This window comes from Falco biarmicus, chromosome 2, assembly GCF_023638135.1.
Source record: "Falco biarmicus isolate bFalBia1 chromosome 2, bFalBia1.pri, whole genome shotgun sequence".
Lineage (NCBI taxonomy): Eukaryota > Metazoa > Chordata > Aves > Falconiformes > Falconidae > Falco > Falco biarmicus.
In genome coordinates, this window is record NC_079289.1 from 114,202,315 (window position 1) to 114,220,159 (window position 17,845).

At 46.2% G+C, this 17,845-nt stretch overlaps 1 protein-coding gene across 4 annotated transcripts in view; it reads right to left on the reverse strand.

Annotated features, from left to right (window-relative positions):
• Positions 1-17,845, reverse strand: part of PTGFRN (prostaglandin F2 receptor inhibitor) — a 72,634-nt gene that overhangs the window by 8,673 nt on the left and 46,116 nt on the right. For 3 of the 4 annotated variants that reach the window (XM_056328266.1, XM_056328267.1, XM_056328269.1), the window contains 2 exons: positions 16,956-17,375; positions 3,245-3,352 (listed from right to left, as the gene is read on the reverse strand). In XM_056328266.1, coding sequence (XP_056184241.1) covers positions 3,245-3,352; positions 16,956-17,375 — 528 coding nt within the window. The remainder of the gene's footprint in view (positions 1-3,244; positions 3,353-16,955; positions 17,376-17,845) is intronic. The other variant, XM_056328268.1, reaches the window with a different exon arrangement.

Here is a 17,845-nt window from a genome sequence, read left to right on the forward strand (position 1 = left end):
CACACACATACTCCCCTCACATCAATTCAAAACACCAACCACAGCTGCCAAGCCAAAGGAGCGGTTCTTTAGATGGAACAGCACTGCCATGTACTGAGCTTAGTAATACACACCACTCAATTTCAGCAGGGTCTCAAAGAAGCAGAGGAAATTAAAGCACGCAGCAGTCACGCCAAAACCTTTTCCACCCTTTTGCAAATTTCCCACAGGGTGGGTACACACAGAGTACTGTGAATTGCCTCTACCAGACAAGGGTCCAACCAGTAAGTAACACTTCTAGAAACAAACGGATCGATCTAACTATAACAAGGGGCACCGACAAAGACCATCGGTCATTTAACTTTTCCTCAGCTCCTTGAAAGTACTTTATTTTTCTAATTGCGCATACAAAAAGGGAGAAGAGGTGGCACCTGTCATCTCAACTTAATACAGGAATCATACATACTAACCCACACGTGTGCTTGCAAAGATGAGTGCTTTTATGTACAGGAGCAGAGCTGGCTGGCACACTGAGTGTGTCCGAAGTGTTTTGGATGAGCATTTAACAAGATATCCTATGAAATTCCCTGATCCTTCTTTGCTCACCATGGCCCAAAACACAGCCCTGCAGCAGGTCTGACACCAGAAGATTAGATGGCCTTTGAAAGCCAACATGCCCCTCAGGAGAGAGTCAAATGGAATTGCTCTGCTCTCCTTTTCTCATCGCATTCCCAAATGGAAAGACCATGTCTGTACTGCTGTCATCTGTTTTCTTCTAGGAGATGCTGGCAACTTTTGCACTGTTTATCTGATTCCCTGCTATAGGCTTTCTCTAACAACATGCCTCATTTCTCCACTGGGATGAGACAGCCCCGTCATTTTCACAGTCTGTCTAATGTTCAGCACTAATTTAAAAAGCAAGTTCTTCATTCCAGTTGTGAATTAAATTGTGATACTGACCGAGCATAGAGACATGCCAGAGACAGGATGCAGGGGAATACTGTCACTACTGAGGTGTTACATCTGTCTGTTACCATATGAGCCCTTACGGCCCTTCTTCACCTGACCTGCTCCGCTACCCCACTGCTCTAGTCCCCTCCATCTCTCAAGGCCAAGGTGGCAGCCTGACAAGGGAAGGCTGCACATCCTACAGCTGTTGCACAGATTCCAGCTGTTCCTGGCAGCTCTTCTGCCCCTCTCACCCAGAGGACCAGCAAGGACTGGAGGGGCCAGCTTCTCAGGCCCATAGGGAAGGTCCAGCTGGGGTTTCTCCACACAGCATGGCTGGTTAGCCCCCAAATCCTTCTCATTCAACAACTGGAGGCTCAGAGCACAGACTGAAAGTTTCCCTCAAAACCTGTGACAATGTCACGCTTTACTCCATTCTAGGTGTTGTCTGTGCCTCATCTGCCCCATTACAGATGCAAAAAAACCCCCAAACTCAAAACAAAAAGAAAACCACACCAAACCAAAGCCCACAGAGGCAGAGATCTGCCATGTTCAAAATGACATTATCCAGCTATGGAACAGGTTACAGTGCTGATGTTTAAAACTCTACACTGGCTGCTCATGACAACTGGAAACAGCATCATTTCCAGCTCCAGGTGCCATCTATCAATTCAACAGACATCCAAGAATCCCTATGAAGTTTCCCAGTTAAAACTTAATTGTGCTGATGAGCAGCTCCTCAAAGACGACACCTTTCTACTTCTCTCCCTTTGACTATCCTTATCTTGTCAGTGCTTATCCTAGTCTCAAGCTACCTAACACACAAAGAGCCATCACAAACTCAACTGCAGCCGAGCACTGACAGGAGAGCCCCATGGTTACTAAGTGGCCTCTTTTCAAGTTTTAAGTGAGTCAGGGATGCTGAGACCTCTTTCACAAGGCAACCCCAAGCTTATTTTAGCTGTCGAACCGCAGCAGAAGCAGCAGCTGCTCCCTGCCAGCAATTACTGCTTTGCAAAGGCAGGCAGCTGCTGCGGGCACTGCCTTGCAACAGTACCTGTAAGAGCCTGGGCACACCTCAACTTAGAAGAGACTTCCAGCTGAGCAGAAACCGCAGGACAGACTGAGGTATGTGTACAGGCATAGGTCACTACTTACTGTGTCCAATATCCCAGGCTATAAATCTTTTGACAGTAATAAAGTTTACTCAGCTTTTTCCTCCCTTCCAAGCATTTCAATAATAAAATCTACAGACTTCTATCATTTTTTCACAGGCAGCACACAACTGTAATCTAGCAAATTGCTTCCCTGCTACACAGACATCTTGGAATTTCAAAGTGATGGGCCTTTACTAAGCTTGATACTTCACCTCATCAGCTATTGCATTATAAGTAATATTTACTGCACAGCACCTCTTTCATAGCGGCTTACACGTAGATTTCAAAGTTTCACATGAATCATGACATCTTTATATTTAGGTATATACATTTATATATTTATATTTCCATACCTGCAGGTTAATCTTAAATATGTTTTTTATATTATATATATATGTATAAATAAAAATTACTTTTTTAAAACCTAAACTCACTCCAAACCCAAATTTTGGGTATAATAACCAGAATTATTATCACCATATTTTGATGAAGAGCAGCTCAGGCAATGCTTGGCAAAGCAGCTAGATTTTGAGCAATTCTCTTGAACTTTTCAGCTCTTTATAAAAATTTACCTTTGATGTATCTGCCAGCCTTTTCACAACAATTACTTACTGTGTTTCTTCTTCCACACAAAAAAGGAGGCTTACCTCTGAAGGCATCAGCAATAAACATTCATTTTTGTCATTTCAGTTATTGTGATTTTTAGATTTACATTAAGCCTTAAATTCACTCTGAACTGTGAAGCTGACCAGCCAGGTGACTTTAAGATTTGTTTACAGATGGCCATTTTCTCCTAACAGGTTTTGCCAGTGGTCCTCCTTTCCAAAGAAGGAAAAGAGGAATAGTTTTCATGGCCCATCTAGTGGTTGCAAGCTGAGATTGTCAGCAGTGGGGTCAGTTGGTGCAGCCAGCTCAGGGGGGCTTAGCAGTAAGAACACTTTTTCGCCCTCCCCTCAGAATGTGAAACAAACCCCCCCTTGGTTTAAATTGGGCTGTGTAAAGTAAACATGCTCTCCTGTATTTATCTAGTTCTATAGGATTTTTCAATGCTGGTTCGCAATTCTCCAGCCTCACTCAAAGGACATAAGGTCGAAACTGCTGGCATTACTCTGCCTGGTGAAGGCAAATGAGTTACAAATAAAACAATTCTGCCAAAATACCTGGCTCAAGTGTCATTCCTTCCGTTGTGATGATACACAGCAAATCTGCCAGTTCACCCTGGTAAATCGTCGGGTTGTCAGAATGCACTGACACATTAAACACGGGACCTAGAAAAGAGTAACCACAGTTATTCATGACAGGCTTTTCTTCAGTGTCCAGAACCTTTCTTGCGTGTTTCTGAAATATTCTCTGCTAGTTTGTGCAGACAGAGCTCTGAAGTAGGGATAAGCATTCATAGAAGCTTTTATAAAATAGTTATCGATTTTTAGCCTTTAATTCCTGCACTAGGATAAAGCACTCAAACTGCCAGATCTGTCACTCAACCCAGATGCTGCTGCCCAAGCCTTCTACTGTCCTGCATGAAAGGAGCCAGTCTTCCACTGGTGACTCCTCTAAAAGCATGAGAGTTCAGGTCTTCTGGCTAATCCCACATGGATCTTTTTGGCTGAGGCCGTCAATAGAAATTCAAGTTAGAGCAAACCAATGTTTTAACAACACAGATGGTTCTGCTACAGAACTAAACTACAGACAACAGGAAAAGTGCATCTGATAACACTTTTCTGTGGGTTTTCCTTCCAGCTCTGCCACAGATAGCTTCTTCTGTCTCAAAAGGTACAGTAACTCCTTCAGTTGCAAAGTGGCGATGGTATTAACAAAAACCATTAGGCTGTTATGAAATGCTCAGGCACCGTGACAACACATGCTGTTTGACTTCCAAGGCACCTAAGTTAAAAAATAAAACTCCAAATTTTGACAACTAAATCTCCCACACAGAAGTAACAAAACCACATCTCGGATATACCAACATGGCTAGTACTCTCTGTTTCACAGGGCAGAAACTGAAGAACGTACCAAAATACCTTTAAGTGATTTCTCTACTAAACAAGGCAAAGGAGATGAGTAGGAGGAAAGCTGAGGCTAATGGTGGCCTCTGGGATAGCTCTGGGGGAAGGGGCCAAAGAACTGAAGGAGAAACTTGGGACTCAGATTGCGAACTAACCCTTCTTACCCACCCTGGACCCCATTAGCTACTATCATTACCTGGCTCTGCAACCTCTGGGACAGCAGCAGCAACAACAAGAAGCATGGGAAGATGGTTTGGGAGTAATGAAAAACTGTTGGAATATTTGCCCTGCTCCTTTCTTACATGCTACTGTTTTAGTAGAGGAACCATAAATTTTAAATCCACTGAAGATCAGAAGCAAACAATGTTTTTGGTGGAGAACATTTAAGGAAATCATTCAAGACAACCCACTTGTCTCTTACCTTCCCAAGAGGTTTCTGTGGGAAGCTATACTGATAACTCACCACACCGGGCAAACTTATCACATCACTTCCAAACTGAGGTTCTGGAAAGAAACTTGGATGTGCCGTAAAGCTACAGCGGTCATTTTTGGTGAAACTATTCTAGACTACAAGGGCCTGGCTTGTTTTGGTCAGCAGAGATTACACAGCACACTAAGAAATGAATTCCAATTACAACACAATAATTACTTCTGTGGCTTCCAAAATTCCCCTTAGAATTCCCACTGGGCACAATGTACTGCTTTTTGTTATACCATAAATTCCTAACAGCCCTCTGCCCCAGAAGCAGTTGTACTTTGTACACAAGAGCAGTACATAGACATATAATCTCAGAGGTTTGTATACATTTTGACAGTAGATATCCTCCTAACAAGCAAGAGTGAAAGGGTGGTGAAGATGCAATGGGGGTTACACATGGAATACGAGCTGAGACTCCTACATGCTTTTGCTAGAACATATTTAAGGAAATAAGAGACCCAGAACGCTTTGAAGGTCAGCTGTTCAGGTAGTGACCTCACGAGCAGGCTGCAGCCCTAACTTAAGCTCAGCATGGTGGGATCCTTTTCTGGGGAAATGGAGAGAGATTAATTTGATTGCTTCCTCAGCCTCTATACAAACTCTCTATGTGAATACAATTTGTTTCCCGACATTCACACACACACCCCAACCGTATACCCCTTGCAGCCTATTTGCTTATTCATCTTCAAATAAACCAAGACATTTTCTATCATTTTCTTTGGAGCAGTGCAGGCAGAAGTTCAAGGTCCTAGAGGACTAAAGGCAGCATGGACCAGGGCACCCCAGCCAATTGTAACCAGAAAAATCTCAAGCTGCGTGTGAACTGTCACAGCAACAGAAACAAAGAGACTGTCAAAATCTGCTAGGAACATCCCTGCATTCCCAGCACATACCCTCGGCCACACTGATCAAAGGCAAACCGGCACCATAATAATCCTGGCACTGTCTGTAGCTTGGGGTCTATCCTAAGTCCCAGCAGTGAGCGAGGTGACATCATATCGGGAATAGGGGACATGTTCTACTCCAGCAAACAGGCTCTCTGTCCTGCCTAGAAGCTGTCAGGGATTTAGCAAGGGAGATGAACTGCATGATCCCCACTTTGTCAGGCTAAGGATGGGCTGCCTTACCCCTGTCCTGGCAGGGCAAACAAGGAAAGACAGAGGGTACACACAGACAGGGCTTTTCAGGCCTTATTTCTAGGTTGAAATCCAGGCATCTGCCGCATTCAGCAGGCACTGGCTTCAAACCCTGGCACGCCAGCAAATCACTAATGCAGAGCGGAGCCTGAGCACTCCTGGCCATTGGATGTCACGAGGGTAAAACGCTAGGCTTGTTTGGTCACTCAGCCAGGGAAGGGCCGTGCATCACGGTAACGCAGCCCTCCCTCCGTACCCTTCAGTTCTGGGTCACCAAGCGCATCTCTACCCTGCCTCCCACACGAAGAGTCAAAGCGTCCTGGGCAGAAGGAACGCTGCTAGGCAGCAGCTGCTCTGGCATTTCATGATCATACTTCCCCCTGGTAAGCCACAAACAGTTATTTCCCTTCGGTTATTTCCCTAGCAGGGTACATCTCCTCCCTGGAGGTACAGATGGTAATCTGCAGGAATCACTATCCTGTGTTAGAGGAACTGGATTTCAAGAGAGAGTCAAGAGATGTGGCAGGGGTTGTGCTCTCCCCTTCTCCAGATGAAGAGGGAAAACTATTTATTTATATTTTTTTAAAACCTAAGCAGGCTTCATTACAGTGAAAGCTTCCTAGTTCAGTCTTGAAAACTGCATGGTTACAACTTCCTAGGAGAAGCATCTTTCTTCTTTGGGAATATCTCAGGCCTTCTGCCCATGTGCTCCATGCCCTGGGCTTTGGGCTGCCCTGATGCATGAAAGGGCAGAATAAAGCATCTTCGTATGTGGGGTTTTTTTCCCCGCACTACAAAACGCGAAAAGGCAGGGGGCTGGACTACAGAAACTATTTCATCCCCAACACTCCACCATAAGGTACACTTGAGTCAGTCATAGTCACCACACAGCCTGGGAAAGATGCACAGAAGCTGATGACATGGCTCTAATTACAGCATGGTCAGGGTTGAAGGGACCTCTGGAGATCATCCACTCCCACCTTCTGCCAAAGCAGGGGCACCTGGAGCAGGTTGCACAGAGTCACGTCCAGGTGGGTTCTGAATGTCTCCAGAGAAGGAGACCCCACAGCCTCCCTGGGCAGCCTGTGCCAGGGTCTGTCACCCTCCGGGTAAAGATGTTCTTCCTCATGTTCAGATGGAGCTTCCTGGGCTGCAGTCTGTGCCCGTTGCCCCTCGGCCTGTCGCTGGGCACCACTGAAAAGAGCCTGGCCCCAGCCTCCTGACACTCGCCCCCGAGATGTTTGTGGCCATTGGTAAGATCCCCCTCAGCCTTCTCTGCCCCAGGCTGAACAGCCCCAGCTCCCCCAGCCTTTCCTCATAAGGGAGACGGGCCAGTCCCCTCATCACCTCGGTAGCCCCCGCTGGCCCCTCTCCAGCAGCTCCCCGTCTCTCTCGACCTGGGGAGCCCAGAACCAGACACCGCACTCAACCCCCAGCCCGTGCTGGTGCCTGGGGCTGCTCCTCCCCAGGGGCAGGACCCTGCGCTGGCCTGGGCTGAACTCCATGAGGTTCCTCTCCGCCCGACGCCCCGGCCTGCCCAGGTCTCCCTGAATGGCAGCGCAGCCTCCGGGGTATCGGCCGCTCCTCCCAGCCTGTCCCACCAGCAAAGGTGCTGAGGGTGCCCTCTGCCCCTCCACCCAGGTCGCTGGTGAGTAAGTGGAACAGGACTGGAGCCAGCACTGGCCCTGGGGAACCCCGCGAGCTACAGGCCTCCAGCTGGGCTCTGCGCCACCGGTCACAGCCCCCTCAGCTCTGCCGTTCAGCCCGTTCTCAGCCCACCTCACTGTCCCCTCAGCCCACCCGCACTGCCTGGGCTGGCCTCTGGGGATGTCATGGGAGACGCTGTGAAGGGCCTTGCTGAGGCCAAGGCAGACAGCACCCACCGCTCGCCCCTCATCTACCCAGCCAGTCGCTCCATCACACAAGGCTATCGGGTTGGTCAGGCAGGGTTTGCCCTTGGTGAACCCATGTTGACTACTCCCGATCACCTTCTTTTCCTCCACATGCTTTGAGATGACCTCCAGGATGAGCTGTTCCATCATCTCTCCAGGGATGGAGGCGAGGCTGACTGGCCTGTAGTTTCCTGGGTCCTCTTCTTCTTGCCCCTTTTTGAAGACTGGAGTGACAGTGGAGTGACAGGACACCTCTCCTGTCCTCCACGACCTTTAAAACATGATGGAGAGTGGCTTGGCAATAACATCTGCCAGCTCCCTCAGCACTCAGGAGTGCATCCCATCATGGCCCATGGATTTGTGGGTGTCAGGTTTGCTTAAGTGATCTCTAATGTGATCCTTCTCAATTGGGGAAAAGCCTTCCTCTCTCCAGACTTTCTGTCTTGCCTCCAGGGTCTGGGATTCCTGACTGTTGGCCTTGGCAGTGAAGAGTGAAGCAAAGGCGGCATTCAGGAACTCCATCTTTTCTGTGTCCTTCACCACCAGGTACCTACCTCATTCAGCAATGGGCCCACATTTCCTCTGATCATCCTCTTCCTATTGATGTACTTAAAGCCACCCTTCTTGTTGTCCTTTAAATCCCTCACCAGATTTAATTCCAAATGGACCTTAGCCTTCCTCATTGCCTGCCTGTATGTTCTGACAATATCCCCATATTCCTCTCAAGTGGCTTGTCCCTTTTTCCACATCCCATAAATTTCCTTCTTCTGTTTGAGGTTTTCCAGAAGCTCCTTGCTCACCCATGCAGACCTCCTTCCCCCTTTGCTTGATTTCTTACTCATGGGGATGTACCTTTCTTGAGCTTGGAGGAAGTGATGATTGAACATTAGCCAGCTCTCTTGGACCCCTGTACCTTCTAGAGCCCTCACCCATGGGAACCCTCCAAGCAGGTCCTTAAAGGGGCAAAGTTAGCTCTCCTGAAGTCCAGGGCTGTAACCCTACTGACTGCCCTGCTTCCTCCACACAGAATGCTGAACTCCACCATCTCACAGTAACTGCAGCCAAGGCTGCCCCCAACCTTCACATCCCAGCCAGTCCTTCTTTGTTTGTGAGTACAATGTCCAGCAGCACACCTCACCTTGTTGGCTTCTCCACCGCCTGCATAAAAAGTTATCTTCAATGCTCTGCAGGAACCTCCTGGACTGTGAGCACCCAGCTGTGTTGTCTTTCCAGCAGGCATCAGGGGGGTTGAGCTCCCCCATGAGAACCAGGGTCTGTGACTGTGAAGCTACCCCCAGCTGTCTGTAGAAGACCTCATTGACCTCCTCTTCCTGATCAGGTGGCCCGTAACAAACACCCACAGCAGTGTCACCCGTGTGGGCCTGTCCCTTAATCTTTACCCATAAGCTCTTGTTCTTCATCCACCCCTGGGGAGAGCTCAACACGTTCCAGTTGCTCCCTCACATAAAGAGCAGCTCCCCCACTGCTCCTTGCTGGCCTGTCTTTCCTAAGAAGTCACAGCCATCCATGACAGCATTCCAGTCGTGCGAGCTCCCACCGTGTCTCTAACTGCAAAGAGATCACGGCCCTGCAACGGCACGCAGATCTGTAATTCTTCCTGTTTGCTCCCCATGCTGCGTGTGTGGGCGTACGGGCATTTCAGCCAAGTAATCCAGCGTGCAGGTTTCCCAGGAGGGGTGCGAGAGGATCCACCACAGTCTCAGGCACCCTTGAGGTGGCTGGCCGCCTGCTGTTCATCTGGGGAGGCAGCTAAGGAACATGTATCACTGCTCTGGTTGGCCTGGCTTATTCCCCAGTTGGATGTGATGGTGTAAGCACTGACATTTTGGACCCCTCCTCCCTCTCTAATCCCTCAATTAAGAGTCATCTGCACGCCTCCCCTCTCTGTAGAAGGGTTCTGGTCTTTGTTTTGTCCAGTTTTTTTCTAAGAAAATAAACTACTGACCACTGCTTTTAACCTGATTATAACTTGCCTGACTTGTGTTCCCAGCTTAAACAATTTAGCTTCAGCTGAACTTCTCTGGCAACGGGATGGGAGAGGCAGGAATGAGCTGCACGCCAATCTCAAACAAAAGCAGCAGCAAACCAGTGTTTATTAGTGGGTTACAAGCAAAACCATCACCTTATCTAACTGGACATCCACTTTACTGAAGACTCAAGAACAGCACCTGGGCAAAAGCCAGCATGACAGCAGACAAAGGATGCTTCCAGACACATTTTCAAGGCTCCAGAGGGCCTCCCCAGAGGTCACAAAGAACTGTTGGGTTTTCCACCCCCCGCATTATCATTATACCACAGTATTCCAGAGGCCCTGGATCTAGACTCCACCAAGCAGAGCTTGGCACACAAACCCCAAGTGCTCTTCTTAAGTTTTTACCCTCCAAAACAAAACAAACAAAAAAAAAAAACCCAAAACAAACCCAAACCTCAACCCCAAACTTACAGATGCAGGAATGTGGTAACAGGGAACTCCCAGTAGACACCGACAACGTTGACTACCATCAGGGTCTCAGCATCGCCACACTCAAGTGCTTGCAGTGTCACAGGCAGGGTCAGGGAGGTGATGTGAACTCCCCTTCAATGAGATTTGAGTTCATGCTACATTAACACCGAGAAAAACAGAACTCTACAGATAACAGATCATGGGGCTTTGCTCACCTTGCCACCTGTATTTAACAGTTTGAAATACTGTTATTGGCACCTACTGGTCACTCAGGAGAATAAACAAACCAGAATTTAGTTTCAATTGCAGGGTTGACAGATCAAGCATGATCCTGTAAAGCTCATAGAGAACAAAGCACAGTTAAGTGTAGGGAAGTTGCTTGCAAGTTTGAAAGCTGAAAAATAACTGGATTTTTGTAACTTTAGGTCTGAAGATAGGTGTCATGCCCTCAGCTGAAACTGAAGACCACAGATTTACAAAACAAACCAGCATTCCCCTTCCCCTAAATTGCCATCTTCTGCTGAGACCTTTGATTTAAACTAAGCCAAAAAATCTGTTCCTCAATAGAGTAAGGCCATATGTAAGCTTATATACAACCCCTAGAAGAAGTTTTCTTCTTTATTAAAGTAATAAAAATTTTATACTAAAAAGCATCTGCAGTCAAGATAGGAATAAAAAGAGTTTTCATGGCATTTCTTGACCTCTGAATGCTTGCTAAACACTATATAACTTTAAACGGAAAGCAAAGAAACCGAGGTTAGACATTTACTAGCATAAATCTAGAAGTGCTTGAAGAGAAACCAGGCTCCAGGATCAGGACCTATTTGGTATAATTTCTGCTGGACGTCCCTTTTAATGGCAGACCCCATTGCTCAAACCGCCGATTCCATGCAACCCAGGAAGGAAACTCCAGGATCCAAATCTTATAGCAATACAGTTTTCAGCTAAAAAGTGTATTGCAAATTTTTCCACGTATGTAAAACGAAAGGAAAGAATGTTTATAAGCTGCACCAAGTTTGGTTTATTATTTTATATGCTCAACCAGATTCACACTGAACAGGTTGCAGGGTGGAAAGGAGGAGTTCAAATTTATTGAGTTAATTTACTTACAGATTTACATATTGGAGAAAAATAAAAAAATCTAGAGCCCTATTTACCTGATGTCACCCCATTCTCCCTGCTTTCCTTCCCTGCTCAGTAATCCAAACACCTTAAATCTGCAAGAAAAAGAAGGGGAAAAGGAGGGACAATAACCAAAAGCCAGTTAACATCTAGATTTACAACAGAAGAGATCCTAATTACCTGGGTCCTAGATGACATTTTGGCCTGTTCCATGACGTTTTAGCCAGTACTTCTCTGCAAAAATAAGGTATAGTCTTCCCACAGACATGAGTTACCTTTATTTTCCAGACAAGTAAAATAGAGCAGAGAAAGGTCAAGTAACCTGACTGACAACAGAGATCCAGAGCAGACCATTCCACCGAAGAGGCCCGTGCCCAGTCCATTACCCAGCAGGGAGGCCGCAATCACTGCACACAGCTTTCTTCCTTGCAACCAGCCAGCGCCATGGACCACAAAGCAGGAAAAAATCTGATGCAACCCACAAGTTCTCTGTCTTCCAAAATATTACTCATGTCTGCCCTGGCACCAAATCATTCACTCCTGAACAGAGAGTCCCATGACCTGCCTTTCTCCAGCTAATGAGCTCCTTCACTGGCACTATTCCAGCCTCGTGCCCTCTCCCTGCTTCTTCATGGAACTGTTCTCTAACAAGTTTTATCCCAAGCTTCATAATAGCTGTTACTGGAAGAAGCCCCTAGCAGTTTAGTCTGTGGTTTCTACTTCCAGCTACAACTTAATGCACACAGACACAAAGGCACACAATGACAAAGCACGTTCCTGCCCATTAACAGTGGCTGGAAAATACCAGCCTTTCTTGCCAAAGACTTTCTGCTATATTGCTCTTCATTCATTTCCATGATTAAGGTTTCTTTCCTTTAAGAATTTTCTGTTCTTCTTTCCTGAAACTGAGTATCTCTCGGGGTCATTGCAGGGCATCATTTAATTTTAATTGCAAGTTCAACATCAATACTCAGCTCATATTTCAGCAGCTCTTGCTTTATCTCAGCTTCTTCCAAAGTGAATGATAATACATTGCTGTGCAATGAGCTCACATGCAGATGTAATCCAGAGTTGAAGATTTCATTGAGACGCTTTCCTTAAAAGTTCTCTTTATTTTTGCCTCTCCAGAGCTTTCTGCCCTCTGCTGAATGGCACGGGGGAGGGGGTGGGGGGGAAGCCATCTCAGAGCACAGCCAAGCTCCAAATGGTGCTCCTCTCATAACATACTTCTCAATGCAAGATTAAAAGCTTCCTTCTCCCCACTTTCCTCAAGGGAAAGGAAAATAAGTCACTTCTGTGAAAATCCCTGAGAATGTGCTGTGGGCAAAGACACTAAACACTAACCTGGGTTGCCAGGATCAGGGTAAAAGGGATAGAAAATTAAAGGACAAATGCTAAAGAAGAATTTATGATGCGGGGATAAACCAGGTGGGTTTCACAGAGACCGGGTGCCTCAGCATTAAAAAAAAACAGCAGCAGGCCAGCTGGAGCCACCTGAACCAGATGCCTGTACACAGACCTGCATCAGACAAGCGCTCTGATCTCAAGCAAGTTCCCAGCTCTCTGGCCCCCACCTTTGGTGGCCAGCTCAACTAAGGCTGGGGGCAAAGGGGAGCATGAAAAAAAGCCCCTCTCCTCCACTGCTCACCCCTTGCAGTGCAAAAGCACTGCCACCGGAGCAACACCTCCAGGTGACCACAACACAAGTGAGAGATTTCAGTGTGGCTGGGTAGGATCACAAGTCTTACAAGAAGCTGTCTGGATACACTGGCTTCAGAAGGACAGCAAGGAACAGAAGACAGGTGTGTTCCAGGCTGAAAGAAAGGCCATGTACACATACATCGTCCCATAGCTCAGAAGGAGAGAGGATGCATTTGAGTTTGAGCAGAAATGATGCAATGAAATTAAGAGAAAATTTAAAGACAAGCACTGACAGCTGCTCTTGCCCCTTGCATTGCTGGGTAACCTTTGAAAAAGAGATGGCAGAACCTCTGGTCTAGACTGAGAAAACCAAAAAGAAGCACTGTCTTCATATGTGACAGCTTCTCCCTGCCCCGCCTCATTAAGCTTAGTTTGCTTACAGCTACTGGACATACAGCAGGCATTCATTTAATGAATTTACATCTCATGATCCATGTTATTCATAAGGCCAGACCAGAGGATTCACAAGATCCTCTCCAGTCTTAAAACATATCCAGCAGAGAACAATCTGCCATAGATTGAATATCTGAAAACTAATGACATACTAGGCTCCTCCTCACCACCACCACCGCCCCCAACTTCCAGTTTATGTAAGTCAGCAGGCAAAACTCACATTTCATTTTTTAGTTCAGGAAGTTTCAAATGCCTTTACATTAACATTTCAGATAGTTAACCAAATGGAATAAATACATCCCTCTGCAACAGCAAGTGGAGAAAGAAGAGAGGAGGTCTCTGTTTGCAGCCAGCAAGTTCTGCCTTGAATGGAAAGAATCTGAGCAAGACATTTTCCACAGATGTTCATGGAAAAATATTTCCGAGCACTGCCACATTTCAAACCTATTGTGGCAGGAAACACTGGAGTTTCATGTGCACACTCCCCAGCTCATATACAAAAAGCTTACAGGCCTCCTGCCATTCAGATAGATCACATTGCACAACGTATATGCACACTGAAAGCCCCTCCTTGAAACATCACTCAACTCAGAGTGATCTGGAAGGGAGTCAAACTGGAGGGAAGGATTTCCAATGCTAACAAGTATCCCCACCTTCTATCAAAGGGGAATCAATAAAAACAACCAAGAAAGAAATTTCTCCTGCCACTAAAAGCTTCATGTAGAACTCTTTAAGGGCTTCCTTCTGCTGAAAATGCTGCTTCGTATTGATCACCTCCCCACTTCATCTGCCATGGTGCAAACTGAAAATGCTGTCAAAGCCCAAGCCTTCAAAGTAGGGAAGAGAGTGGAATACCTTCTATTTTTCAAAATTATTCTGCCTTATTGTATCCCTTCCAGCAGTCACAGTTAAGATGTCTTTTTGTTACACTTTGAGAACCCCAGAAGTCAGTGCAATTGACTCGTTAGCAGTTTTCCTATCAGGGACAACCACACTCAAACTCATCACACTCCACCCTCCCATTAATTCAGGATTTAGCATATCAGCGCCCCCCAGCTTTTACAGTTGCCTGTAGAGTTGCATGCCCCTGCTTTTTTCTGACCCTTTCCTGTTAGTATCTTCCCTCCAGTTTTGGGGAGCCTCTCATTCTCCCTAGAAACTACAACCTATCTAAGCAGTTCTGCCTTTCACCATTCCCATTAGGGAAAATCTGGCACCAACTTCTTTTTCTGAAGAACAAGTTTGACAGCTGCCTGTACCACAGGATGCAAGGCAAGGGCGTGATATCTGAGCCATGCTTTTGTAGCTGCTCCACAACTTTGCCATTTACCTCCAGCTCCCTGACTCAGTCTCAGTTTGCAAAGTACACCTCAGCCAACAAAACCAAAACAACACACCCACAAAATGTCTCCCGTCTCGTGTACCTGATTCCAAATAATTCTCTAAATAATAATTCCACAGTTAATACATTCTAACTGTGCCCTCACACATCCTCATCATGGCGAGAAATGAATGTCCAGCAAAGATATCTGAGTAGCAACTGAAGGACACAAAATTCATCCATCAATTGAAGAAAGGAAGGTATTTCAAGCCAGATTTTGCCACATGCCAAGATTATTTTGGGAAATAGCTCTCCAGTAAATTGTGCCTGGGATCTCATTTCTCTCTTCATTCTTTTGTAAAGAATGAAAGGCTGACAGGGCTTCAGGACCATCCCTCCCCCTGCTCCAGCCCTGCTACTGGAATTCACACATTCCCAGGGTAGTTCTACAGGCTCTCTCTCCCTTTCTTCACTCCATGCTCCAGAAATCCTATCTGGGTGAAGAGGCTGGGAGTAGAGTGACAGCAAAAAGAAGTCAAGACTGCAACATGCACACTTCCCTCCCTTGCATAGCTCACAGGTTTCCCTCTGAACCATGGATATTAATAGCATCCCACCAAACATTTTGGTCAGGAGTTCAAAGTGACATAACACAACCAATGTTGGGAGAGTCACCAACCGCCACTTTTATGCAGGAAAGCCTTCATGCAAGAGCTTGTAGGGGAGGGGAGAGGTTTGGGACAGATTTCATTCTTGATGGTTTGTTGCATCACCCCTTCGCAAATGCTTCTCTCCCACTGTGTCTGACCCAGATATCAAGAGTAATAAGGCTAAAACTATAGCTCATTAAACCACCCTGAGAAGACAACAAATCTACAGCAATATTAACCTGTGATAGTGCTGCTCTAAAAGGCATCTGGAGCACAGGCAACTAACATTTTCAGAACAGTACCTTGCCACAAAACCAAACAAAAAGCCAACCAGAAATTACCTAGAACTGAAAGAAGCATTGAGCTGAGTCAACACCCTCTCTCTTGCCAGCCTTGGTCAGGCTGAATCTTCATTAAGGCTTGTATCAGGACGCTACATTTCAAGCTTCTTAAAGCGATGTCCTCATTGCAAGGCTGTCTGCCTATGCTTAGCCCTTGTCCTTTTCCCAGTCTGCCCAGTATAAGGAAGCTCAGTTTTTAAAAAACACCTCACAGAGAACAATTACCATAGTTATAGATGCAACCAGAAGTCAGGCTGCTCTTGCCTAGTCACAGACACATCTAAAAACCATACAGCCCTGCTATATTAAGCAGAGTAACTCACATGAAGAACAAGGGATATGATGAGAGATCCCCATCCAAGCTGTGCCTGTGAATAGGAATGGGGGAGAGCAGAAGGTTTGAGATAAAGCAGCTACCTAGAGAGCTCCAGCACAGGACACACCTTTGGGCTTCACTGACAGCTCTTCAAAAATGCTCAAGAAGTCACCAGCTTGGTTTACCAAGTCATGAGATGAGCCCTCTACTCAGAAGTGCACCACCATTATCAAAACAACTCCCGCAGCACTTCCCACCCACACAGCATGATAGGAAGTCAGTGTTGACATGCATCTTCTGATGATCCAAACCAATGCTGTTGTTGTGTCCCCCCACAACAATGTACCAGCACCAGATTTTTCTAGAGGAGCATTTCTCTAGATAATTCTCAACATATGGGCTACGTTGCAGCTGAAGGTGAGGGTTTCAGCAAAGACATGAGGAAATGATGCGCTTCTGTGTGCTGAGATTCATGCCAGTTTGTAGAGCTACATTGTAGTCCAGCCACAAAGGGCCTCTAAGGTCTTCCCGTGGCAGGATACACTTGCTGCGATAGCTGAAATTTTACCATTGCCTTGACCTGATCATTTTCTGCAATTACATCAACAGGAAGGTATGCTTAGGCAATTTAATGCTATGCTAATCGTGTCTGGTTTGGAACAGAAATCCAGGTTATATTAACGTTCTTTCAAAGCAGCCACTACCTTAACAGCAACCTAGTGACAAAGCTGGCAAATGTGGCAGCAGTTATCCCATACTGAGAACCATCTCTGAGCCTGCAGGACCATAAGGGCTGCATTAGTAAAGAAAAATCCAGTCGCTATGATTACAGCCAATTCATTAAACACCTTTCTGTAAACAGTCAATAGCACAAAGGACACAAGTACTACCAAGGGAGACAAGCCCAGCTTTCAGCTGTCACGCTGTTTGGAGACCCCTTCCATGTTTCAAAGGCTAGGTATTTCCCAGAGACAGGGAAACTACTAGAAGAGCATCACAGAACTCTCTCCTTTTCTGGCTTAGACACACAGCTGCCAGATTCTATACCAACCTGACGTCTGGAAGTCTATCTGGATAGGGTTGGATAAGCCATTCACTGCTTCACGCCACATGCCACCACCACCTGGAGACCAGGCAGTCACCACACAGCGATACAGCCCAGCATCAGAAATCTGGGTCTGATACATCCTGTAGCGGAACTCATTCTCCTGGACCTTCTCCAGAACTACACCGTCCACACGAGTCTGGTCTGTCCAGTCTTCCAGCCGCACTACTGAATCCTGGTTCAAGGAGATTATGCGAGTGGTTCCATTGGGATTCGACTGATCTGTCAGTGGCTTCTCAGCTGTAATGAGGACAGAATACCGTGGCGTCTTGATGTTTTTCGAAGACACCTTGCATGTCATCTCAAAGGTGTGGCCTGCTACAAAGAATGGCTTCAGTTTCACTGCCTCCACTGTAAGCGTGTAATCTGAAGAGGGAAGGAAATAAGCAGCAAGAGAGGGGTTAATAAAAAGGTGAAGCTATTTCTGCAGCACCTTTCAATCTAGAAGATTACAATAAGTAAGAAGATTACAAAAAGATTGCAAAGTAATTTTTTGGAGAGAAAAATCCCAGCACATTTATCTAAACACTCATTGACAGCCCAAAATGTTACTCAACAGCACACACACACACACACCAGTACACAACAGTTTGGGTCAAAATGCAAGAATTCAAACAAACACCAAATACTGGACAGATAATACAATACGCAGGTCATAGCGTGACAGGATCTTCAGGATTTTTTTATTCAGGAGTAAAGATATTAGTCAGACAAGACTCAGAGTCCCAGTTCTACATTGGATGTGGAGGAAGAGCACCCTCAGCAACAGGGTACAAGGTCACTGCTGACATACTCATGACTAGCGAGAAAAGCTGCCACTAACGGAATCGGCAGCA